The sequence below is a fragment of the Diadema setosum genome, chromosome 21, assembly GCF_964275005.1.
Source record: "Diadema setosum chromosome 21, eeDiaSeto1, whole genome shotgun sequence".
Classification (NCBI taxonomy): Eukaryota; Metazoa; Echinodermata; class Echinoidea; order Diadematoida; family Diadematidae; genus Diadema; species Diadema setosum.
In genome coordinates this window covers 22,875,513-22,896,572 of record NC_092705.1, presented here as the reverse complement: position 1 = coordinate 22,896,572, position 21,060 = coordinate 22,875,513, and the positions used below count along the sequence as shown (strand labels likewise).

General features: G+C 37.6%; 1 protein-coding gene across 1 annotated transcript; it reads left to right on the top strand.

Moving 5' to 3' along the window:
* Positions 1 to 1,665: 1,665 nt before the first annotated feature.
* Positions 1,666 to 8,453, top strand: LOC140244294 (uncharacterized). Its single transcript, XM_072323937.1, has 7 exons — positions 1,666 to 1,802; positions 2,393 to 2,445; positions 3,196 to 3,312; positions 4,472 to 4,564; positions 5,349 to 5,458; positions 5,702 to 5,827; positions 6,598 to 8,453. Exons 1-7 carry the CDS (start codon positions 1,765 to 1,767, stop codon positions 6,796 to 6,798), a joined length of 738 nt encoding a protein of 245 aa, XP_072180038.1. The 5' UTR covers positions 1,666 to 1,764; the 3' UTR covers positions 6,799 to 8,453.
* The last annotated feature ends 12,607 nt before the right edge of the window (positions 8,454 to 21,060 follow it).

The window sequence follows — 21,060 nt, the reverse complement described above, 5'->3', positions numbered from 1 at the left end:
GTGTAGGCCTATTCTACTTGTAAATTGTATAGGTCTACACATTGTACTACTGAAGCCTACTACAGCTGCAGTGTACAGCATGTACATGTACATTGTAGGTCCTAGTGTCATTTTTAATACATGTCATGGTGGGCCAATTTGTAGGTGTAATATTACAGATTACACACAACACCATACAAAACAACAGTTCACAAGAAGAATCTGGCTAGACAAGATTGCTTGTACACTTAATGTACAACTACAAGGTGTAGGTTGCCTATAAGTTAGAACATGTCTAGCATTTGTTAGAGAGAAGCTGATAACAGTAGTCTTCCATCTCAACCTTTTTTTAACCTGAGGCCCGCTGTAGCTCATGACTACAATGTAATTTTTTTTTTCAAGGCCCTGTTTAAGATTTGTACATGTAGATCAAATGCATATTCTTGTTTATTATTATTATTATTATTATTATTGATCAACATCGCTGCCCACCTGTGAGAGCTTTGCAGCCCACTGGTTGAGAAGCATGTGCAGAGACACATCACAGTAACCTTACATCTGACACTACATAGTAACACAGTAGTAGCAGGGTCCAATGATGTGCAAGGGGAGGAAAAACATTGGACAGACTGTCCATATCTGCCTGCCTGTGTGCCTATGAAGGCGTCTTTGTTCTCTTACAGTTGTATTTTGAGTGAAACATCAATCAAGGCCTATTTCACTATTTTAAAGCAACTTGTTTTATGTTGCAGAATCTGCTGAAAGTACAACTTCATCTCAGGATCTGTAAAGTTTCAAGAAAAGTAGCTCCATGTGTGCCCTGCACTAAATCTGACCTACAAATGTACATGTACATTGTACATGTACATGTACACGTAGAACTACATGTGTAGTGTGTCTTTTGTGACCTTCTCTAAAACTAGTATTTTAGGGTGACTTTTTTGATACAAGGGTAGAGTAAAGTATGGAACCTGGAATTTATTGATTAGATCTAATGTTTTTTTTTTTTTTTTTGGGGGGGGGGGGGCAATTCTAAAAGAAGTAAAGAAATATGAAAATGATGATGAAACTTTCTTACTCTATTCCCTAACCCCTAAAGTACTACTGTGAAAAGACTCTGTGTACCCTGAATAGTCCCTCGTATTATTATTATTATTATACAATTACAGGGTTTCAAAATTATAGGTGTTAGGTGTCATACTGTACATGTGTACATACTGCTACATGAAATGGAATATTCCCACCAGGACTTCTTTAAAAGAAATGCCCATGTATGGTGTACTAAGTACTATAAAAGTGCACATTGTCTTGAAACTGCATAACAATCAACTTTGGCTCAATGAACAAACTACACATTAGATGTGCAGACAAATTGGTTCATACCAAGTGCCACCTTCTACCTTCCAGTCATTTACTTGCTTTTCCAATTTGCTTCCCAGTAGACCTACTTGTACAATGTACATATTGTAAAACACAATATTTTCGCGGCATGAAATTTTCACGAATTGGAGCCGACGGCCTTCTTCGCGGCATGAAATGTTCGCGAGTTGCCTGTAACATTCAATGGGTATAGTGTAGACAAGAACTTTCACATGCGTTTTAATTTTGCGAATCTTGGCTCACGCGAAATTCACGAAATTAAAATGCACACAAACATTCCTCGTTTTACAGTAGTTTCCAGTCGTCAGTGCAGAAGCTGTGAGTCTAGTGTTGAACATCACAGCTATTTTGAAGGACTAGGAGAGCTACATTTACTAAGTAACAGGCCAACACATCATAATTCATATGGAAGGCTGGATGTACAAGGAGAAAAACCACACAAGGTACAGATCTATAATAGTACAAAGTTCCAAATGTATGGTGTTTGATGATATATTATACAAAAATGATTTCTGAAAAGGTAAGAAAAACCAGGGAATGTGGTCGTGCAAAATGCCATTAAATTTCTGAAAATAGGAGTTCTAGGGAAAAAAAGCTGCCCAGAATTCACTGTGATCATCTGTACCAGGAGAGTTTTGCCAGTTAAAGTACAATCTAATTCGGAAGAGCTGAGGCCTTGAAGTCATTTTGTATTCTCTAAAATATTTGTTTATGAGCATGCCTTGTAAAATGTGTGATTTGCCATTATATGTTTGTCATCTTACATCAAGAGGGCTGATGGCAAAGCATTTGGATTCAAAAGCATGTACAGAGAGATCTTGCATCCGGTATTTACATAGGTGTTCAACTTTCAAAGAATAAAGTTGCCAAAATAATTTATAACCTTTCAAAGCCATCATTCAGTTGAAGAGGATTGTTTTGTTTTGTTTGTTGTTTTTTTTTCCACCACAACTTTTCATAGTCGAAACTTGCATGCAATGTACGCATGTATATTTTCTTTTCATACTTGTGTGTCCATATTTCTTTGCCACAGATCTGACCCGATGAATCCTGTTTATCCAGCTGGCTTACCACCGGGCTACCCAGGTGAAGTGTTGAACAAACTAGCATGATGAGGTTTTATAATCTTTCTTATGGTGTATATGCCATATATTAAATGTCGTGAGGGCCATTTTGTTGCCTATTGGGACTTGTGAGCCATTTTCACAAGTGGTTGAATTCATGATCAGGAACCACAGCAACAGAATGAGAAATAAGTGTTATCCCTATTGAAGGGAAAAACTCAAGGAATCCAATACCCCCCCCCCCCCCACCACCACCACCACCACCACCCTTACATTGCATTTCTCCTATGGAGGAATATTTGTGAGTTGTTAATTTCACAAATTTCTATTAAAAAATGCAACATTTGCAAAGATAAAATCACCTTAAAATGTATGGTGTGTAATACTAGTGAAGGTGAGAGGTGTATTTCTTACTTTGTTTAAATCCATTTTTTTTCATATTTGTTTGTTTTTTTTCCATTTTTTTTTTCACTAGAATGTTGAGTAAAAGTCTCATTCTCTCATCTGTTATTTATGGTGCTCTGTGGTACATGTATATCAAAGAACTCTGTATACATATGCATGTACACGTACACTTATGTCATTGTCTCATGTATTACGTCTTTACATTCTGTTGGTTTCTACAATAATTGTTTAGCTTTTTTACTCTCTATAAACCATGTGTCATTATGTCTTTTATGTATTTAAAGTTAGTATTGCTGAATTGTCAAGTGCCTCTTATTATTATACGTTTCTTTCTCTTCCTCTGATGTTCATCTGCAAATGCCTGCAGGTGTGGCCAGTATCACCACGGGCATAGGGGCAGTTCCTGGAGTGATGCCCCCACTAGCCTACACCCATGGCGTATACTCACAAGTCAGCCCGACATACAGTGTTCCCAGCTCGCTGAGTATGTACAGTGTTACCAGCTCGCTGAGTATGTACTGTAGTACTTAGCAAGGGGCTCAGAGTAGCTAGCCAATGATGGAACAGTTGCTATGGCAACAAACAAACTTCCTAAGTTTCTTTGGCTCTTTTTTTTTTTTTTTTTTTCGCTGTAGAGTTATTTCCCGCATTTATCATGTCTTCATTTAAATATTAAAATGTAACATCCTTGAGGAACATTCATTCTGATAACCACAAACACTTAGGTAATACCACAGGCTTTTTAAGTTTTCCTTTGGCCCGGGGGTGGGGGGATATGGGAGATGTGGAAAGGATGTGTGGAGCTGGACAGAGTGAAGGAGGCTAGACTAGTCTTAACTCAAGACTTCAATACTTGCACACAACATATAAATAGTGTGCTACTTCCTACCCATCACAAAATCTGGCCAACTCACAATGAAATTGTCTTTTTCCCAATCTCTCGGACTGCAATACTGCCAACACCTTGTTTATGGCGAGTCAATGCCAGTGTGACAACAGCCTTCTGAAATAGTGGGCGAAAGCTAACAAAGGTATTAAAATCAAACTGTGATTGTGAACTAAGGAAATTCGCTTCTTACACAATAATTAGTAGTAATGTTTGAAAGATTGTCGGGCATTGGCCAGGGTTGATAGTTTAGTTTAAAGGGTGTGTACAGTTCTGGTCGAGGTGAGGATTTAGCTTTTATCGTTTTGCGAGATATTCAGAAACCACTCTATGAGATGTCAAAGAGCATGCAGTTCTAAGGGGTATCAAAAGTTTATTCGATGAAAATCGGTTTTGAAATGGCTGAGATATCCAAAAACAAGGTGAAACAAAGAGATCCTAATAAAGTTGTGGCATGTCGCCTTTTATTATTAGCACTTTTTTGGATATCTCAGCCATTTGAAAACTAATTTTCATCAAATAAACGTTGAATCCTTCTTGAAATAACATGCTCTTTCATATTTCATAAGAGGCTTTTCATTATCTCACATAGAAATGTTCAAAACATGAATCGCCACCTCAACCAGTACTGTACAGTCCCTTTAATGTCCCAGCAAAAATACCAGCCGCTTTTGATGTTCTCACCTGCGTATGATCATGTATTACCAAGCCCTGTATTAGTCATGTGTTTTGCTATGCTTTTCTCTCCCCTAACCAGCTGCCAATGGCCAGGTGGCAGCAGCGCCCCCAGGTGGTGGGCTGCTGTATGAAGGATCAGCTTCCCCACTCATTAGACCTTATGGCAAATCAAGTGAGTGCCCGTCCTCCTCTGACTGCACAGGGCCAAGGCTTGTAGCATTGATGCTTGCTTGTTTATAGCCAGTTATTCTTTATTACCTCTGCCAAGGAGATTGTGTTTTTGTCGCTGTTGGTATGTCTGTCTGTTTGTTTGCAAAATAACTAAAAAGTTATGAATAGATTGGATGAAATTTTTGGAAAAAAAAAGTTGATAATGATACAAGGACAGATGATTGAATTTTGTTAGTGATCCAGATCGCCGTCTGGATCCAGGATTTTCTTTTTTAATGTTTTTGAAGGATCCTTTATCGTTGGGAAATAGGGCCAAGAAATGAGGGAACTCAAGGGATGGGAAGAACCTAAGGTAGAGTTACTAGAATGAAGTATTTTATCATTTGGAAATAAGGTTACTTTTAGCATATGTTTGAATATTATGGATGGAAATGACCTGCTTGGCAGAGGTATGCTCTCTCTGAGTGATACATTATACAAGTTTAGTTTTTGTATGTTTGTTTGCTTGTTTACTTTTACGGGCTGTGAGAATCTATCATCATGTTGCATTTCCATCTTACCAGTGGGATCAACAAGTGAATTAAAACAATAAACGACTACTATATAGGTATAACAGGCCCTTTGGAAGAAAAGCTCTTAAATTGATTGAAGCTACCCTGTGTGTAAAAAACTTAGTTTTCATGTTTGTTTGTTTGTTTTTTTTTTTTGAATTCGTGCTTCTGTTTCCTCTTGCTTTATATTGTGCTCTTGTTTTAAAAGTGGTCATGATTACAATTTCTTTCCAGCAGGTCCGTATGCCGTACCAGTTACCCACAGCCCGGCACATGCATACCAGCCGTCAATAAGCTCAGCTCCATCTCACAGCCAGACGGCGTACACACATTCTCTGTCACAAGTAAGTTTCCATGACGACCAACATTGCCTCTTCCTCCTCTCTGTAACCCCCCCCCCCAAAAAAAAAAATAAATAAATAAAATAAAAAAACATGTTGAAGACCCCTGTCTATAGTGGTCACCTGTTCATAACAGCACATTTTTTTGTCTCCCTTGGGTGCCCGCTATCGACAGGTTTGACTGTAAAAAAAAAAAAAAATCAGAATCCTAAACAACACTTCTTTTTGCCACATCTCATTCCACAGCAGAATGGAACCACGTTATACAACGCCCAGACTGCCTATCCACCAGGACTTCACCCTGCAGTCATGACACCTTCCACTCTGTACCAGCCTCAAGCTCGGCAACTTTTTATACCCAGTGGAACACAGGTAATTTACCCCATCAGGATTTCTAGGGCCAGGGCTCAGGTTAAGTAATTCTTTTTTTTTTTTTTTTTTTTGCCATTCAAAGAGATGTGTCCATTATTAAAGCTGTTTGCAATATATTGTGTAAGTAAATGTGTTCAATTGACAGTAATGCTGGGATGTATGCAGTTGAATTGCAAGTGCATAATAATTCTCTCTATCATACATGTAAGTTTTGCACGTCTATTAACGGTCCCCCACTCACTGTAACATGGCAGTGGATATTGTACAATTGTAAGTCTTTCATGTGAATCAATAATCATTATCATGCCATGTATCTGACAAGCAGGGCATTTAATTGTCACTACAAGGGTAACATGTCTATCTTCATGGTCAGTAGTCAAGATCGATGAACTTGCATCCAAATGCAAGTGAAGGGCCGTACTTGTCCAGAATACTAGTGAATAGAAATCAGAAGCTGTCCAGTCAATCCAGCTCTGCAGTGCAATGAAGCTGTTGCTCTCGGTATTGCCTGTTGTGGAAACATTTCCTTTGTTATGTTTAGCTCAGGTATGCTTGAATTTCATTCTTATGCACTACGCGTATATAACATTATTTCTGCCCAAGTGTTTTTGGAAACTTGATTTGCTGCTTTCACTCTTATGAATATTTACAGTAATAATTGTAAAGAAAAATTTCCAAATGTGGACAGTGATTATTTGCCGATCAATTCAATTTTATTCTATCATGTGCCATCTAACCTGTCCCCCATCTTTTACTCATGTGAATCACAGCAACCACCGGTCAATCCAGCTCTCGGCCTGTCCCCAGGTCTGACCGCCCGGGGCTCTCCGATGCACACCATCCCCGTCACCCTTCCCCAGAGCTACTTCCCGACCATGATGACGCCCCAGCCCCCTTCCGGCGGGGGTGCCATGTACCCCTCACCGGCCTTCTACCCCACTTACCACCCGGGCTTCCAGTCTCTGCCGTAGGACACATGAGCGCTGGACAGGTCGGGCTGGATTAGCCGGGTAGTGAGAGCAGAGTGTAAGACTACATAAAATTACCGTAGTACGTACGTACATCCATCTGTCGGGGCATTGGATAGTAGAGCTCTATTTTCTGTGGTATTATTTATTCTTGTTTTATTCCAGTGCCGCTGGCCTAAGGATGCCAGAAATATATTGTTTTGGGGGTTATAGCAAGTTGACGGAACAATGTGACCATACATATTCAGGACAGTCAAAGAAGTGCATTGATAGGTAGCTGACAGACAGAAAATGAATACATAAAGTCCAGTGTTTTTCTTTTTCTTATTAATCAGATTTTTTTGAAGATAGAAAGATGATATTCTGTTCATCCCCATATTCCTATATGTGTACAGAGCCTGGAAAAAAAAAAATGTTTTCCTTTCTTTTTTTAAAATTGAAAATAGAAGTATCTTGGATGGGAATCCTGCATATTGTTCGTCTTGTGAACAGTTGTGACAATTTCAAATATGTCTGGTTTTAGGTCCATATGATTAAGGGCAGACTTCAAGCTAGAATGGATGAGACAGTGAACATACAACAATTGACAATGCAGAAGGTTACCACAAGAACCATGGTGGATCTGATGATGCTGTAGCAGATTCAGAAATGATGAATAGTTCTTGCCCAAAATTCAATGTACGCAGAGCTACATGACCGGGTAGACTGCAAATAAACCAGTGGCAGAGTAATATCCCCCTCCATACATGTATCATAAGTTTCATTTGATCCTCAAGAACACAACAGTTATTAGTTTTATGGGAGGTTACTTGGACCATATTTTCCCCACCGCACATTCAATCTGGCAAACATACAGCTAGGTAAGAACAGAATGCAACATAATAGATTGATATTGAATCAGTTACTGTAAGCACGTATTATACTCAAATTGTGACAAGTATTCATACTGCCAAGTCAACAGTAACAGTGAAAAGACAACAAAAAAAGATCATTTTAATTGGATCGCAATTATTTTCCTCTCACCTGTATCTAGAATAGGAAAAAACTTTAGAAGGGTACAGAAGATTATGTTTACTTCCCCCTTCTTTCTTGAATTACCCCTTGGATGTTTTTGTACAATTCTATACTTGTAAGTCGTTTTATAGCTGTATGTTGTCATTATGAAAAATGTACAATTGTATGTACATGTGCATTGTATGCCATATGCCAAAGGCAAGGAAGGTATGATGAGATAAACATTACTAGTACTCCATGGATCATTCTATCATGGTTTATGAATCGAACCAGCTTAATCTCGAATGATGCATATTTTGAATGTTGCAGCGGAGTTAATTCTGTTGGGTGTCGGTGACATGGGTGAATAAGTGATTAAATACTGGTACATGTGTATGACATTTAATGGCAGGGCATTAGTCTGTGTTGTTCTCGTGTTGGCATGGTTCAAAGAATCGCCTGGACAACCCTGGTTTATTTTTGTTGATAATCAGTGCTTTATTCCTTATTGATGTTGAGATGCTCAAGTCAGCTGGTAATACAAATCTGAATGCAGCTCGTGGAGACATCTAAACAAGAAATATGGACACCTTTTGTTACTGTTTTTATGCCTCCGCCACGAAGTGGTGCCGGAGGCATTATGTTTTCGGGTTGTCCGTCCGTCCGTACGTACGTCCGTACGTACGTCCGTACGTCCGTACGTCTGTACGTCCGTACGTCCGTCCGCTTTCGTTTACGCGATAACTTGAGTAATATTTACTGGAATTTTACCAAACTTGGTCCAAGTATGAAGTATGATGGGGCAACGATTTGATAAGATTTTGGGTGAAATCGGCTAAAGGTCAAAGGTCAAAGGTCAAGGTCAAATCATGAAATTGTATCCGTTCACGCGATAACTCAAGACTGTATGGAGCAAATTTCACCAAACTTTGTTGGAGGATGATGTATGATGGGACAATTACTTGATTAGTTTTTCAGTGAAATCGGACAGAGGTCAAAGGTCAAAGATCAAGGTCAAATCCTAAAATTTATCTGTTTATGTGATAACTCAAAAACTGGATGAAGCAGCTTTCACCAAACTTGGTCCAAGGATGATGTATGATGGGACAATTAGTTGAGTAGATTCTAGTGACATTGACAAGAGGTCAAAGGTCAAAAGGTCAAGGTCAAATGCTAAAAATGTTGCTATTTCCCCCATATCTATGCAATGCCCGCAGTTATTTTCTTGAAACTTAGTGTAGACATGTACTACTGCGTAAGGATTCTCCAGAGAGAGTTTCATGTCATAAGGTCAAAGGTCAAAAGGTCAAAGGTTAGGTAAAATGTTGCAATATCACTTTTCTCGCAGATGGTTCAATGTATCTTCATGGAACATGGTACATATGCATGTACTGACTGGCAGGGATTATCTAGGGAATTTAGGGGTCATGGGTCAATAGTCAGGGGTTCAAAGGTCAAGGTCAACTCCTCAAAATGTTACTACTGTATTTCCCTCATACATGTATACTAGTATATGCAATGATTGCATTATTAGTTTTAAAAGTGTTTAATATATGTACATGTATTACTTGATGGAGATTCTCTTGGAAATTTCCAGCCAGAAGGTCAAAGGTTAAGGGTCAAAGGTCAGGTTTAAATGAAAAAAAAATATTTTGTACTGTAATTACACTCTTTCTTCATACCTTGAAAATTATACTCAATGCATTATAAACTTATAATAAGGTCAGTCAGAAGTCAAGTAAAAATTTTCAATTCCCCAAATATGTGTACCTGCACTCTTTAATAGACAATTATAGCAAACCCAGTTCGTGGAAAGTGAACATTCAAGATATTTCTGACAAACCTGTTATTTCGATATTTTGCCAGTTATGTGAAACTGTCATCACACATTGTCAAGACATTGTACTATACACCTATTGGGAGAATCATGCATTATGGCGGAGGCATCAGTCGCTGTAGCGACATTTCTAGTTTTTTTTCTTCAGTGGTTTTAAATGTTAATAGGGTTGCTAGGTGATTGATTCCCCCCCCCCAAAAAAAAAAAAAAAAAAAAAAAAAATCTTTCCGTGTTCAGAAAAAATGATATACAAGCATCTCTTCGTTCCTAGTACATTGTGTCACTGCCGGCAACCAGGGATAGCCTGGTGGTAGTGTCGCTGCCTGGAAAGCAGTAGATGACGGGTTCGAGTCCTGTGGTTCCTTTTTCCCGACATGCTTGTTAAAACAGACATCAGCAGTTGTGATTTTCCAATGTTATTTTTTTTAGAGGGAGTCAAAAATTTGAAGAAAACTTACACCTCAAGAAACCCTAATATAAGAATTGCTTCTACCTATTTAGGGGCATGAAGTGCTTGAATATCTCCTCGATTGCACTTGGAACCGCTGTGATTTTGGTGTCTGACTGTTGGTAGTCCTGTATCAAATTTATAATGGCGTGAAACTGCCCCATGTATGGAGCATGAACAACGTTTCGAGCAGAAATAATTAATGGTAGGATTACTCCAGCCAAACTTTTGGTGTAAGCTTAGTATGATGTGATTGGGGTGAAGCAATGTTTGGGAAAGTAGATGCATTTTAATACCATCCCTTTAACTACCCAAATTTGTATCTACCATCTCAGTGAGTGAACGACAGTGAGTAGGACGTGCTGAAAGTCCAAACAAATACTGTGGTCTAAATTTCTACATCCTGCTGTTATTCTGCTGACAGTATTCAGTAATACATCTCCTTAGATTTTTAAAAATGTTTGTATTACTGATGTTTATGTTAGTCAGTATGATTATAAGCATTCATTGTCCTAATTATCATTTTGTTTTTTTCATTATCATCATCATCACTGTGAACAACAAGCTGATCATTATTGACACAGGCATCATTACAGATCTTATTACACTGCACTCTATAACAAAGTCTTCAGGAGCGGTGGTTTCTTTTCATTATATTGGAATTTCATTAAAGCTGAACAGCAAAGTACATGAAGATGTATAGATGACTATTTTGGGACCTTATTTTTTTTTTTATTGTGTTGTAACGAGAATTTTGTTTTAACCATGTTCGTTATAACGGAAGTGCACTGAACAGTTTGTTGATTGTTGACATGAGGTGTTGCAAACATCCTCTGAACAAACGTAAAAGTTTGCTTCAATGTGAATCTCTACGGATGAAAGTAATGATGTCATAAATGAGGATTTTCAACTCTAGTTTGTAGAAAGATGCACATTTGATGATGAAAACAGGGGAAACGATTCCTGGTGGCGATCTTTTACCCAAGATGCCATAATTATTTCCTTAATTTTTGCCGTCTAGAGTGGTCGCTCTGGGTTTTCAGTGGTTTTCGTCACAGGGTTGATGCAATAATACGGCTTTGACCATCTGGCTTCTCTGTATTGTTCTTGATCTCTCAGTTATTTTTAAAAATCTCAACACCACTGATCTAGTGTACCACGTGCATAGTAAACAGTGGCAATCTGTAGCACTCTTTATACATATATATTAAACAATTTTCATGTACCATGAAAGCTTGAAATTATTGTTTGTATGGCTTACTAATGACTAAAATCCCGCAGATGATGATACACGTTCACTGACATTAGTTACTGAATACTATTGTAAATGCTACTGTCAGTGGCCTGACCATTACTGCTAAAACGGATGAAAAAACAAAACACATCATAGATGAGCACCAACAGCTTTGTGATGTTAAATACAGCTGTACGCTGTTACGCCCTAATGTTAGTTGTTAAAAACTCTGCATTTTTCAACATTGTTCTAATATCTCCCTTCCTCTCTGCCAGTATTCAGTGGTAATGTGTTGGAGAAACTGTGAACATTTTCTCTAGCGTTATGTCCCAGCAACTCAGTTGGCGGTGATTGTATGTAGACAGTGTCTTTAGTACTTGTTTTATATGTTTATACTATTTATACATTTCTTGACTGTAGGTTTCTGAGCAACTCGTTTTGTGTCATCACAAACTAGCAGCATATGCCGAGAAGGAGAATCAATTTTACAGCTCAAAAGTGGTACTTGCCCTCCTTAATACCTGTAAAAGCAGGAGTAATTTACATTAAAAAAAAATAAAAATGACAAGGTTGCTGATATGTTGTGAATGCATGATGCCTCATTTGCTATGCTTTTCAACATGCAGAACTTAGACACATTATTTCTGAATTATACAATTATAGAATCCAAGAAGGACATGCCGAGGGTTTAGCTTTTCTTTGAGACTTAAGAATTCTAGAAGTAAAATAGTCTCGTGAATTTCCTTTGATACAGGGGGATTATTTGGACATCTTCCTCGGGCTACAGGAAAGTAAAAATTACATGCAACTCGGTCAATTTTATGATGCGACTGCGAATGGTTCTCCATGGCATGTTGGGAATACAAATCACCAGTGCACATGAGGTATAGAACCTTTACAGTGGTAGAACTTAAGCTGTAGATCAGTGAAAATATGATTTTTGTTTGCTTGTGCAAGACATGACTGTGAAATGATTTTGCAAAACACAATTTCTTTTTTTCCCCAAATACAGGCACGTAAACCCCCCCCCCCCAAAAAAAAAGCATGATATCTCCAAATTTAGATTATCTTATTTTGTATTAAAGTACTGAATGTCATTATCCTTGAGGATGTGAAGTAGTGTATTGAATTTGATGATTTGAACATGGTCACCAATAGAAAATGGTTTGGATGTCTTTTTATATGAAAATATGAATATTCAGGTCATGAATTCATAAAGCAAATGAGGATTGTGCATTCGTTTGATAGCTCTGTCCGTCTGCATTTTGCTGTCAGCGGAGCAGTATATTTGCAGGCTCTGCATGGCTCTTTAAGCGTCTTAGCATTTGCCTCATTACACTTAAGATTTTCTTTGATCCTAAGCTTGCACTTCAAACTTTGTTGATCACTTAATAGATGTTTATATTTTGCTTTTAGAGGGCACTTAATGAATTTACTGGTCTTATACTCTGAAGGGTAATTTGAGCTCATTTATTTTTTTCTTTTTCAACATCAGCTTCCGGCTCTTACAGGATTTAAGTGTAGACTACCTTAAATACATGAGGAACTCCAATTAACAACTTCTTGTTGTTTTCCATGTAATCTGCTTCCTTATATCATTCTTTACATGGCTGTGTCAATCAATCATGTTCATGATGTGACTGCTCCAGAGCTTCATATATTTTTTTTCTAATTTTTTTTTTTAATTGTTCTTTATTGTTTGTTTGTGGTTTTATTATTAGAAAGAAGCTAATCCTACAAAGAGAATCTAGGAGCATAACATAGATATCTCAAGAAAATAGTTTTGGTGCCCTCAGCTGTGATGTCAGCAAAGCTAATTACAATCCTCCTTTGTTCTGTCAAAGTTTTATCTCTGTTAAAATAAATTCTCATGCAGGGTTTTCCTTCTTTCTTTCAATTGCTTTGTTTAAAAAAACTTATTTGCTGATTTTACCCAGGATATTAAATCAGGACTTGACAAACCAGTCAAAAGAAATTGGACATATCTTGAAGGCCAAATAGATTGAATTGCAGATGTATTCTTCCTTTGCTAGTGGGGTTTCTTGCAATAACTTTTTGATAGGTTTCCTAAGACAGCCTTGTGTATGTTTGTGTGTTTTTTTCTTTGTGTGTTTTACCTGTGCTTTAGAAAATTCCACCCATGTAGGTTGGACCTTCCATATTAAACTTTGAGGACCTGCTTCTAAAAGATGTATGGCATTTAAACAAGTCCCTAAAGCTGTGGATTGATAGTATGGCTGCCTGTGTTTCACAATTAGGACAGTCCATATAAATTGACCTCTTGACCAACGATGCCAGTAATTTAAAATGCGCACAGGATGTGACTGTCATCAGCTGTCTTCAACTCACCTTACATCTCTAGTGTACCTGTGTGTTTGTAGCCATTGAAAACAGGGTTGAATAGTATTCTTGAAGTTCAGTATTCTGTGTGTATGTAGTAGCAGTACTTCATTTGCTTTGTTGGTGTACTGTCATTTTTAGGTGCTACTTTTCTGTTTTACAATACTCTCAGAGGCTTATTTGAGTTTATTCTTTAAATGTAGTTTCTGCTTTAATTTCCATCTCATATAACTTTACTATTAAAATGCAGGATGGGGTTTATTATACATTGATCTGTATTCTGTTGGGGACTTGGGGATATAAAAGGTTATGAGCAAGATGTATTATTTGATGGATGTTTGTGTGTTGCAAACATGAGAACTTCATCCCTTGAATATTAATCATTATCATTATTTTTTTTTTAACCCGTTGAGGATGGGCTGTTTTGCTACAACATGCATTTCCCATAGACACCTGCCTGAGTATACTTGGGACTCATCTTCAATGGGTAAATGTTGTCGCTGAACCAGGCAGGCTTAACTCTCTCGCGTGTAATTCTTAAATGCATCCAAAGCAATTTAATGGCACCATAACTAGAGGTTAAATCTTACGCAGTTCTTTTCCAGATCATGATTGCATGCAGTGTATGAGCCACATTCTAAAACTTTATTGTCTTCATGGTTTCCATAGATACCAATCAGTTTATAATTTTAGTAATGTGGATGGACTTACATATGGATCGCTGACTATTTTAGTCGCGACAAACCCACATTGTAACAAGCCATCCTGTAGAAATTTGAAGTTGCTATAAAGTCTTGAAAGACACCCCGCATTCAAACGAAAGATGCATTACGTGGAATTGCGTATATTGTGGTCTGTGGCTGCCATGGAAATACCCTCTATGTATACTCTACCTGCAAATGGTAAAGTGCTGGTATTTGTGCTAAAAAATGAATTAATGAATAAATAAACACAAGGGTAGACTCTTTATGATCGTAAATGTAGGATGACGAACTGTGTTCTGAAACCATGTTTTTATTTGTGTCCTGTAAGATCAAGATTCATGGTTTCACGTGACAAGGCTGCTTATGAAATATCTGCTGTAGTATCTGAATACTAGGGGAAAACAAGTACAAGATCACCACAATAGCATCATTAAAAAAGAGAATTTACGCTGTGCTGGTATTCTATAGAAAATGTAGGTTGCTTTTTCCATGTGCTTATCAGTGTATGTAGATTAGAGTCGGGCGGTTTCTTAAGTTCAGTGAAAGGCAAAGTGTCATCTTTGTGTTATTTGTACCACCAGATTTAACCATCCCCACTTGTGCTACAAGTCCTTGCTAACATTTGATCAGTATGGATGTGCGGTGCACTGGTGGAAGTACATTATATTTTCCTTAAATCAGCTAAAGAGGATAATGTTGATAGAACTTTGCCCTACCCAGTGGTGTTGGATTGTGCAAAAATGAGTCTTTTAGTGACACAATGACACAAGTTTGTGAAAATGTTCACCCATAATTGCAAAGTGTCAGAACTTGTGATTGATTGAATGTCAGTGTATTAAGCAGCATGTAAATTCCGAGGAAGGGGGGTTGTTGCATTGTGTCCACCAGTATTTAACTGTGATGTTACCTAGATAAGACACAGAACCAAGTCACCCTAGATGTTATAACAATGATAGACCTGGGCCGTTTGTACACGAGTATGCTCATGTACCATGCACTGATCATTATTATGTTAAGAGGAATAAGAGGAGATTTCCATTCTTCCCCATCAAATTTCCATGGAGCACAGAATTTTGTTATTTCATGCAAGCAATGCATGGATGGTCAAATACTATGTGTGCACAAAGACTGCTATATAATGTTCTTGACGGGAATCAAGTTTACTACAGTGTATGTAGCCAATACATACGTGTATGATATGGTTACAATAAGCCACCATACCCTTAAAGTTTGATCATGTGTTTGTACATGAAAACCATTTGAACATTGGAACTTTTGTTTGTTTGTTTGTTTGTTATGATTGAGAAATCATGGCATGTTTATTTTATGTTGTTTTTTCCAAGATGCAACACAATTTCATGACTACGAGTAGTTGGTGAAAATGATTCTATGACTATCAACTCTGCTGAAGTCGGGTCAGTCTAGACTTCAGAATAAGCTTCAGCTTGGACAGTGTTCGATTTAGACAATGAAATGAATACACAGTTTTCGCATGATGGTTCTGAGAATTTACACATGTACTTTGAATGAGGCAGAAGTTTGACTCTTGTGGAGTTGAATGTGCTTTAGTGCAGTCATATCAAGCTGAAGCAGAATTATTCATAAACTGACTGATTTGATGATATACTGTATGTACATGTAGGTCTCGCAGAGTGAGAGCATAATAGTTGATATCAATGACATCGTACTCTATTAAACAGAGATTGATGGGCATTTTGAGTTCTGTCATGTTTGTAGACGTCATTCTCATTCCGTTGCCTCCAAAGAGCGGGTCAGTGTAAGCATATACCTACATACATAGTCCATACAGATAAATGCCATTTATTGAAGCATACGTACATGTAGTAACAGCAAGGGCATTCTCTATTCAGAATTGCCTCACATGATGTAGTTTGCACATGTTTCATACAGTGGACTCCCTTTATAATGAAGTCCTTGGAACCGGCAGTTTTCTTTCGTTATATTGAAATTTCGTTATAACTGAACAAATAAACAATAAAAGACATAGAGCCAATAATGTTGCAGCCTGAATTTTTACTTCTTTGTAACCGGAATTTTGTTTTAACCGTGTTCGTTATAATGGGAGTGCACTGTACATCAATTTAGTTTAAAGATGAGAAGAGTTCTTGTGCATAACTTCAAAGAGAAAAACAGTGAGCATATGTAATTTCCATTTGTGTGATCATTAGCTACCTTAGACGTGATGATCTTTAAGTTAAACTAGTACTATCATATTGATGCCAAATGATAATGACAGGAAATAATTTGTAGACATTTTAACGGTCTCGGAATCAAGTATTTTAACTTTACAAGGACCATGTACCTTTACAGTAGCTGGGCCTGTTTGGCATGATGTATTCAAATTTGTTGATGTTACGGAGGCCAAATGTGTTAGAATTTCATTTGTTATCTCGTACTTGCGCTTTTACAGCTGGAAGTGCTCTTTGCAAACACTGAGTTTTTGCTATGTCTGGCAATCCACGGGATATCTTAGACGGGTTTGGTGAATTGCCAAGAACAATCTTTTGAGATGGAACACATAAAATTTGAATACATCATGATATTCGATATGTAAGCACGTACAGCATTCTTCATGTGTAATTCTTTAAAACTGAAATACACAATTACAGCACAGGGAAACCCTATTATAACAAGCTCACTTTTGAGGAGGTACTGCTTTTAGCAAGGTGATTTGGCAGTGCCGAGTTTCCATTATTGTACTTCACTGGTTTCTTTTTTACTATGTTTGCAAGAAGGCAAATTGTGATAACAGGGCAAAAGAGGCAGTTCCAGCGACCTCGTTATACCAGGGTTTCCCTTTACCCTCCGAGTGATTCTTGATAAATTTTTGAGTTAAGGAGTAGGGATGGGGGAGGGTGATGAATTTGTCCATATTTTATGAGAAATTTTATGTGCTCACATTTTAGGTCATTTTCCAGTGTGTAAAATCAACGTCAATATAATAGACATACATTTGTATTTAATAAATCAAGTAGGCATCATCCCTCTTGTGGTCAACTTTAAGAGCATCAAGAACAAAGACATTTTTGTAGCACGTTTTGATACCCTCCTTTGTAGTGTTAATTTTGTGAAATCTTCCTCTTCCTGGGAGGTCGTTTCTTACTCTGTTTCTTACCGATGTGTGTTGATTATGTGTTTACAATTTCTCGATCATAGTGTACTATAGAAGAACTATCTTAATTCTATTATTGATTATCTGTACATCTATGTATGCATTGTAAGTATGTATGATAATGATTGGATTAGAAATTACAAAAAACACACGAGAAATTAGTGTGTTTCCATATTCAATGTCCTGTCGTACGATTCTGATATTTTCATTTAATAAGAGAAGTGAGTGTGGTGTTTGTTGTGGTGTGTCTGCTAAAGTGATACTGTTTTTCAGTCAAGACTCAAGACTCTGATACATGTCGTTGTCATCAAAATAGTTTTCCTTGATACCAAATGCCGACTCGACAACTGTATACAAGATTGTGGAAGTACCTCCTCAATGCTGCTATTATCAACTTCAATTGATTTTCTCTAGTGGTGGCACCACATTATGTTTATCCCATAATTGACGCAAGATAGGCAAAACGAATAAGGAATTTTCAATGTTATACATAAAATATGTGGACTTGGAACATGATTGAAGATGGTCAAAAAGTCAGTCGACAGCCAAAGCATATACAATGCCTACAGAAGGCAGGGCTCGACACTAACCTTTTTGTCTGGTGGCCTGTTTGGGCCACTAAAATCTTTAAATGTGAAATTTTAGTGACCAAAAAAGATACCTTGTGTAGTGGCCCGAAATAAAAGCAAAAGAAACAGTCTATTTTGAATCTTAGTTGCCCTATTTAGCCACTTAAAGATAGATTTGGTGGCCTGACACCAATTTTAGTGGCTCTGCCTTGGCAACCAGGCCACTTTGTCACCACGAATGTCAAGCCCTGCAGAAGGTCAAACGATACGACACCCAAACCACACATGAAGGCTACACAAAGATGTAAATATTCATTTAAAGTTTACCCGATCCGATAGCCACATGAAGGAAACGCAATGGCCAGGGGTGGATCCAGGAATTCTGTGAAGGGGAGGCGCCTTTGCAAAATTAAGGGGGGGGGGGGGGGGCGCACGCACCCCCCTCCCATTTTTTCCTTGTTAAAATCTTTTGTTTTAGCCAAAAATAAAGAGAGGGCGCGTGCCCGGTGTACCCCCCCCCCCCCCCCCCCCCACCTAGATTCGTCACTGATGGCTTGACAAAGATTTTGCCGCCACTCACAAAGTCATTGATATCTAAAGATGCCCTCATGAATGACCCAATGTTTCTACAATCAGAGCCGAATATGAGCATTTTCTTTATCATGTGTGCAACTTTGCTCAGTTTTGGGACGGTGTGACACCTGCATTTAATAATGTAGTTGGTCTTATACTGCGATGGGTATCTGTTTTCTCTTCATACAGTACCAATGGCTGATGAATGTGTGTTCAGAGGGAATTTTACCCAAGTATAAAATTTAGTTTTACAAAGAGAGTGCTGCCATTAATGGTTCCATGGCATTTGCTCCAGCTACAATTAATTGCTCCCATGGAAAATCTGAATGCTAAGCTAAACAAAAATTCTACCCATACATAACCCTAACCCTAATCCTCATATCAATCTAAACCTAAAACCCTATCACAACCCTAACCCTAAGTCCTTGGAGAAAATGATCGAGACCAAAGCTGATGTCGCAGAAGCAAATGTCCCATCACCTGCCATTATAATATGCACACACACACACACACACGTACACACGCACGTACACACGCACGCACACACACACGTCTATGGTGCAAACCGAGGACCTGTTTTACCCATAAGAATTTTACCACATAACCGAGGACCTGTGTGTAAGTAGGACTCTTGTCAACCGAGGACTCATTCGTATATTACCATACATCCGAGGACTTACAATACATCCGAGGATTACAGAAATGCTAATAGAGGACCTACATACAAACATGTACCCCTACATGCAAAAGCAGACCGTTTGGAATGGTCTGCGAACCGAGGACGTCCTCGGTTCTCTGTGTGTCCTCAGTTGAAATGTAAAGTTTATGTGTGTGTCCTCGTTTTCCACCATGGGTAAGTGCACACACATGTACAATATGCATACACAATGATACAAAAGAAAAGACCAAAATATTCATGGTGGTCATGGTATAGAATATGGTTTACTCATAATTTGTGTGTTCAGATGAAAGTACCCTACTGACAGTAGATTCATATAGTTTAGTACCCTGAAAATATACGACATAAAAATGATCCACAAACTTGTTCAAAAGATATGTGAAATACATTGTAGAAAAAAGTACCAGATAAGAAGGTACAACTGTAGTCTTGGAAAAGAAAATGCATATGAAGTAGTTAATTACATTAAAGTTCACGTTGCGAAAGAATGTACTCGCTACACACACATTTGCTATTATACATATACATTGTTCTTGTCATGGAAAGTTTGTTTTCTTGTCTGTTTTTTAGTAATTGCCATTTACAGGCAATTATCTGTTAAAACTTGTGGTCAGATTCACTTGAGATGGATTCAGTCATCAACTTGCTCCTGTCTGAACTGTATGCTCATCTTTTCTTACCTTCATGATTTTCCCTTCTTTTTCTGGTCTTTTCTCCTCATTTTCTTTTTTCTGTTATCGATGAAAAAAAGGGTAGTTCTTCTTGCAGGATCATCTGTACTTGTTGGTTCAAAGAAAGATTGTTCATTAGTTAAGAAATACGGTGTGAAGGGAGGTAGGTCATCCAGTATAAAACTATATAATAATATCCACATATAAATACTACTCAGCCAAAGTGATGATACCTGCAAAATATATACCTGTATACATTTTTCAACAAAGAAACGTCATGTCAGCTATTTATCAGAGAAAATCATGCTGCTGTGCACAAAAACACTAGCATCCAATATAAGTACGACAACATGGTATCAATAGACCCGTCACTAGTAAAAAAAAACCAAAAAAAAAAAAAACAAAAAAAAAAAACAAAAAAAAACTCGGGTAAGTATTATGTATTTATGATTCAAAAGATATTTTTCAAAAAACTGTGTTTACATAATTATACACTTCTGATTGTCCACTGGGGATATGAAAGGATGATTTTCTCAAATTATTAATTTTTCTATAACATGTTACTATAATGATTTTAAAGTAGTGCAAGTGTACACTGTAGGCACAAAAGGTCATATATTTCGTTTGATTAAAAATATTTTATTTCACAGAAGCCACAGAAACTATGACCAATTACATTAGCACTGATAAACTACAAATTTCCGGCAACATACCAAATATTACTTGGTTATAAAAACATATTTTTAAGCTGTCTAAACATAATGTTACAGTGGTTGTTTTTCAGGAAAGCATTTGCATCAGACCTTACAGTATTTTGAATAGGTTTTGACTAATAGAAGGTAACAGCGAGAGAGAGAGAGAAAAAAAAAAGAAATATCAGTTCTTCACTATCACTGAAACAGAATAGATATTTTGTAACAAATTTTACTATATTCCATTATGCTACCAATTTGATACATTCTCTCCAGGCGTTCTGGCCATGTGCAGTCATGACCTCAAAATGACACTACACAGACTACAGCCACATGGATGTGGTTCTTTTCTGTTTAGTGTCACTTCAAGATTTAAGAAAAATATATTCTGT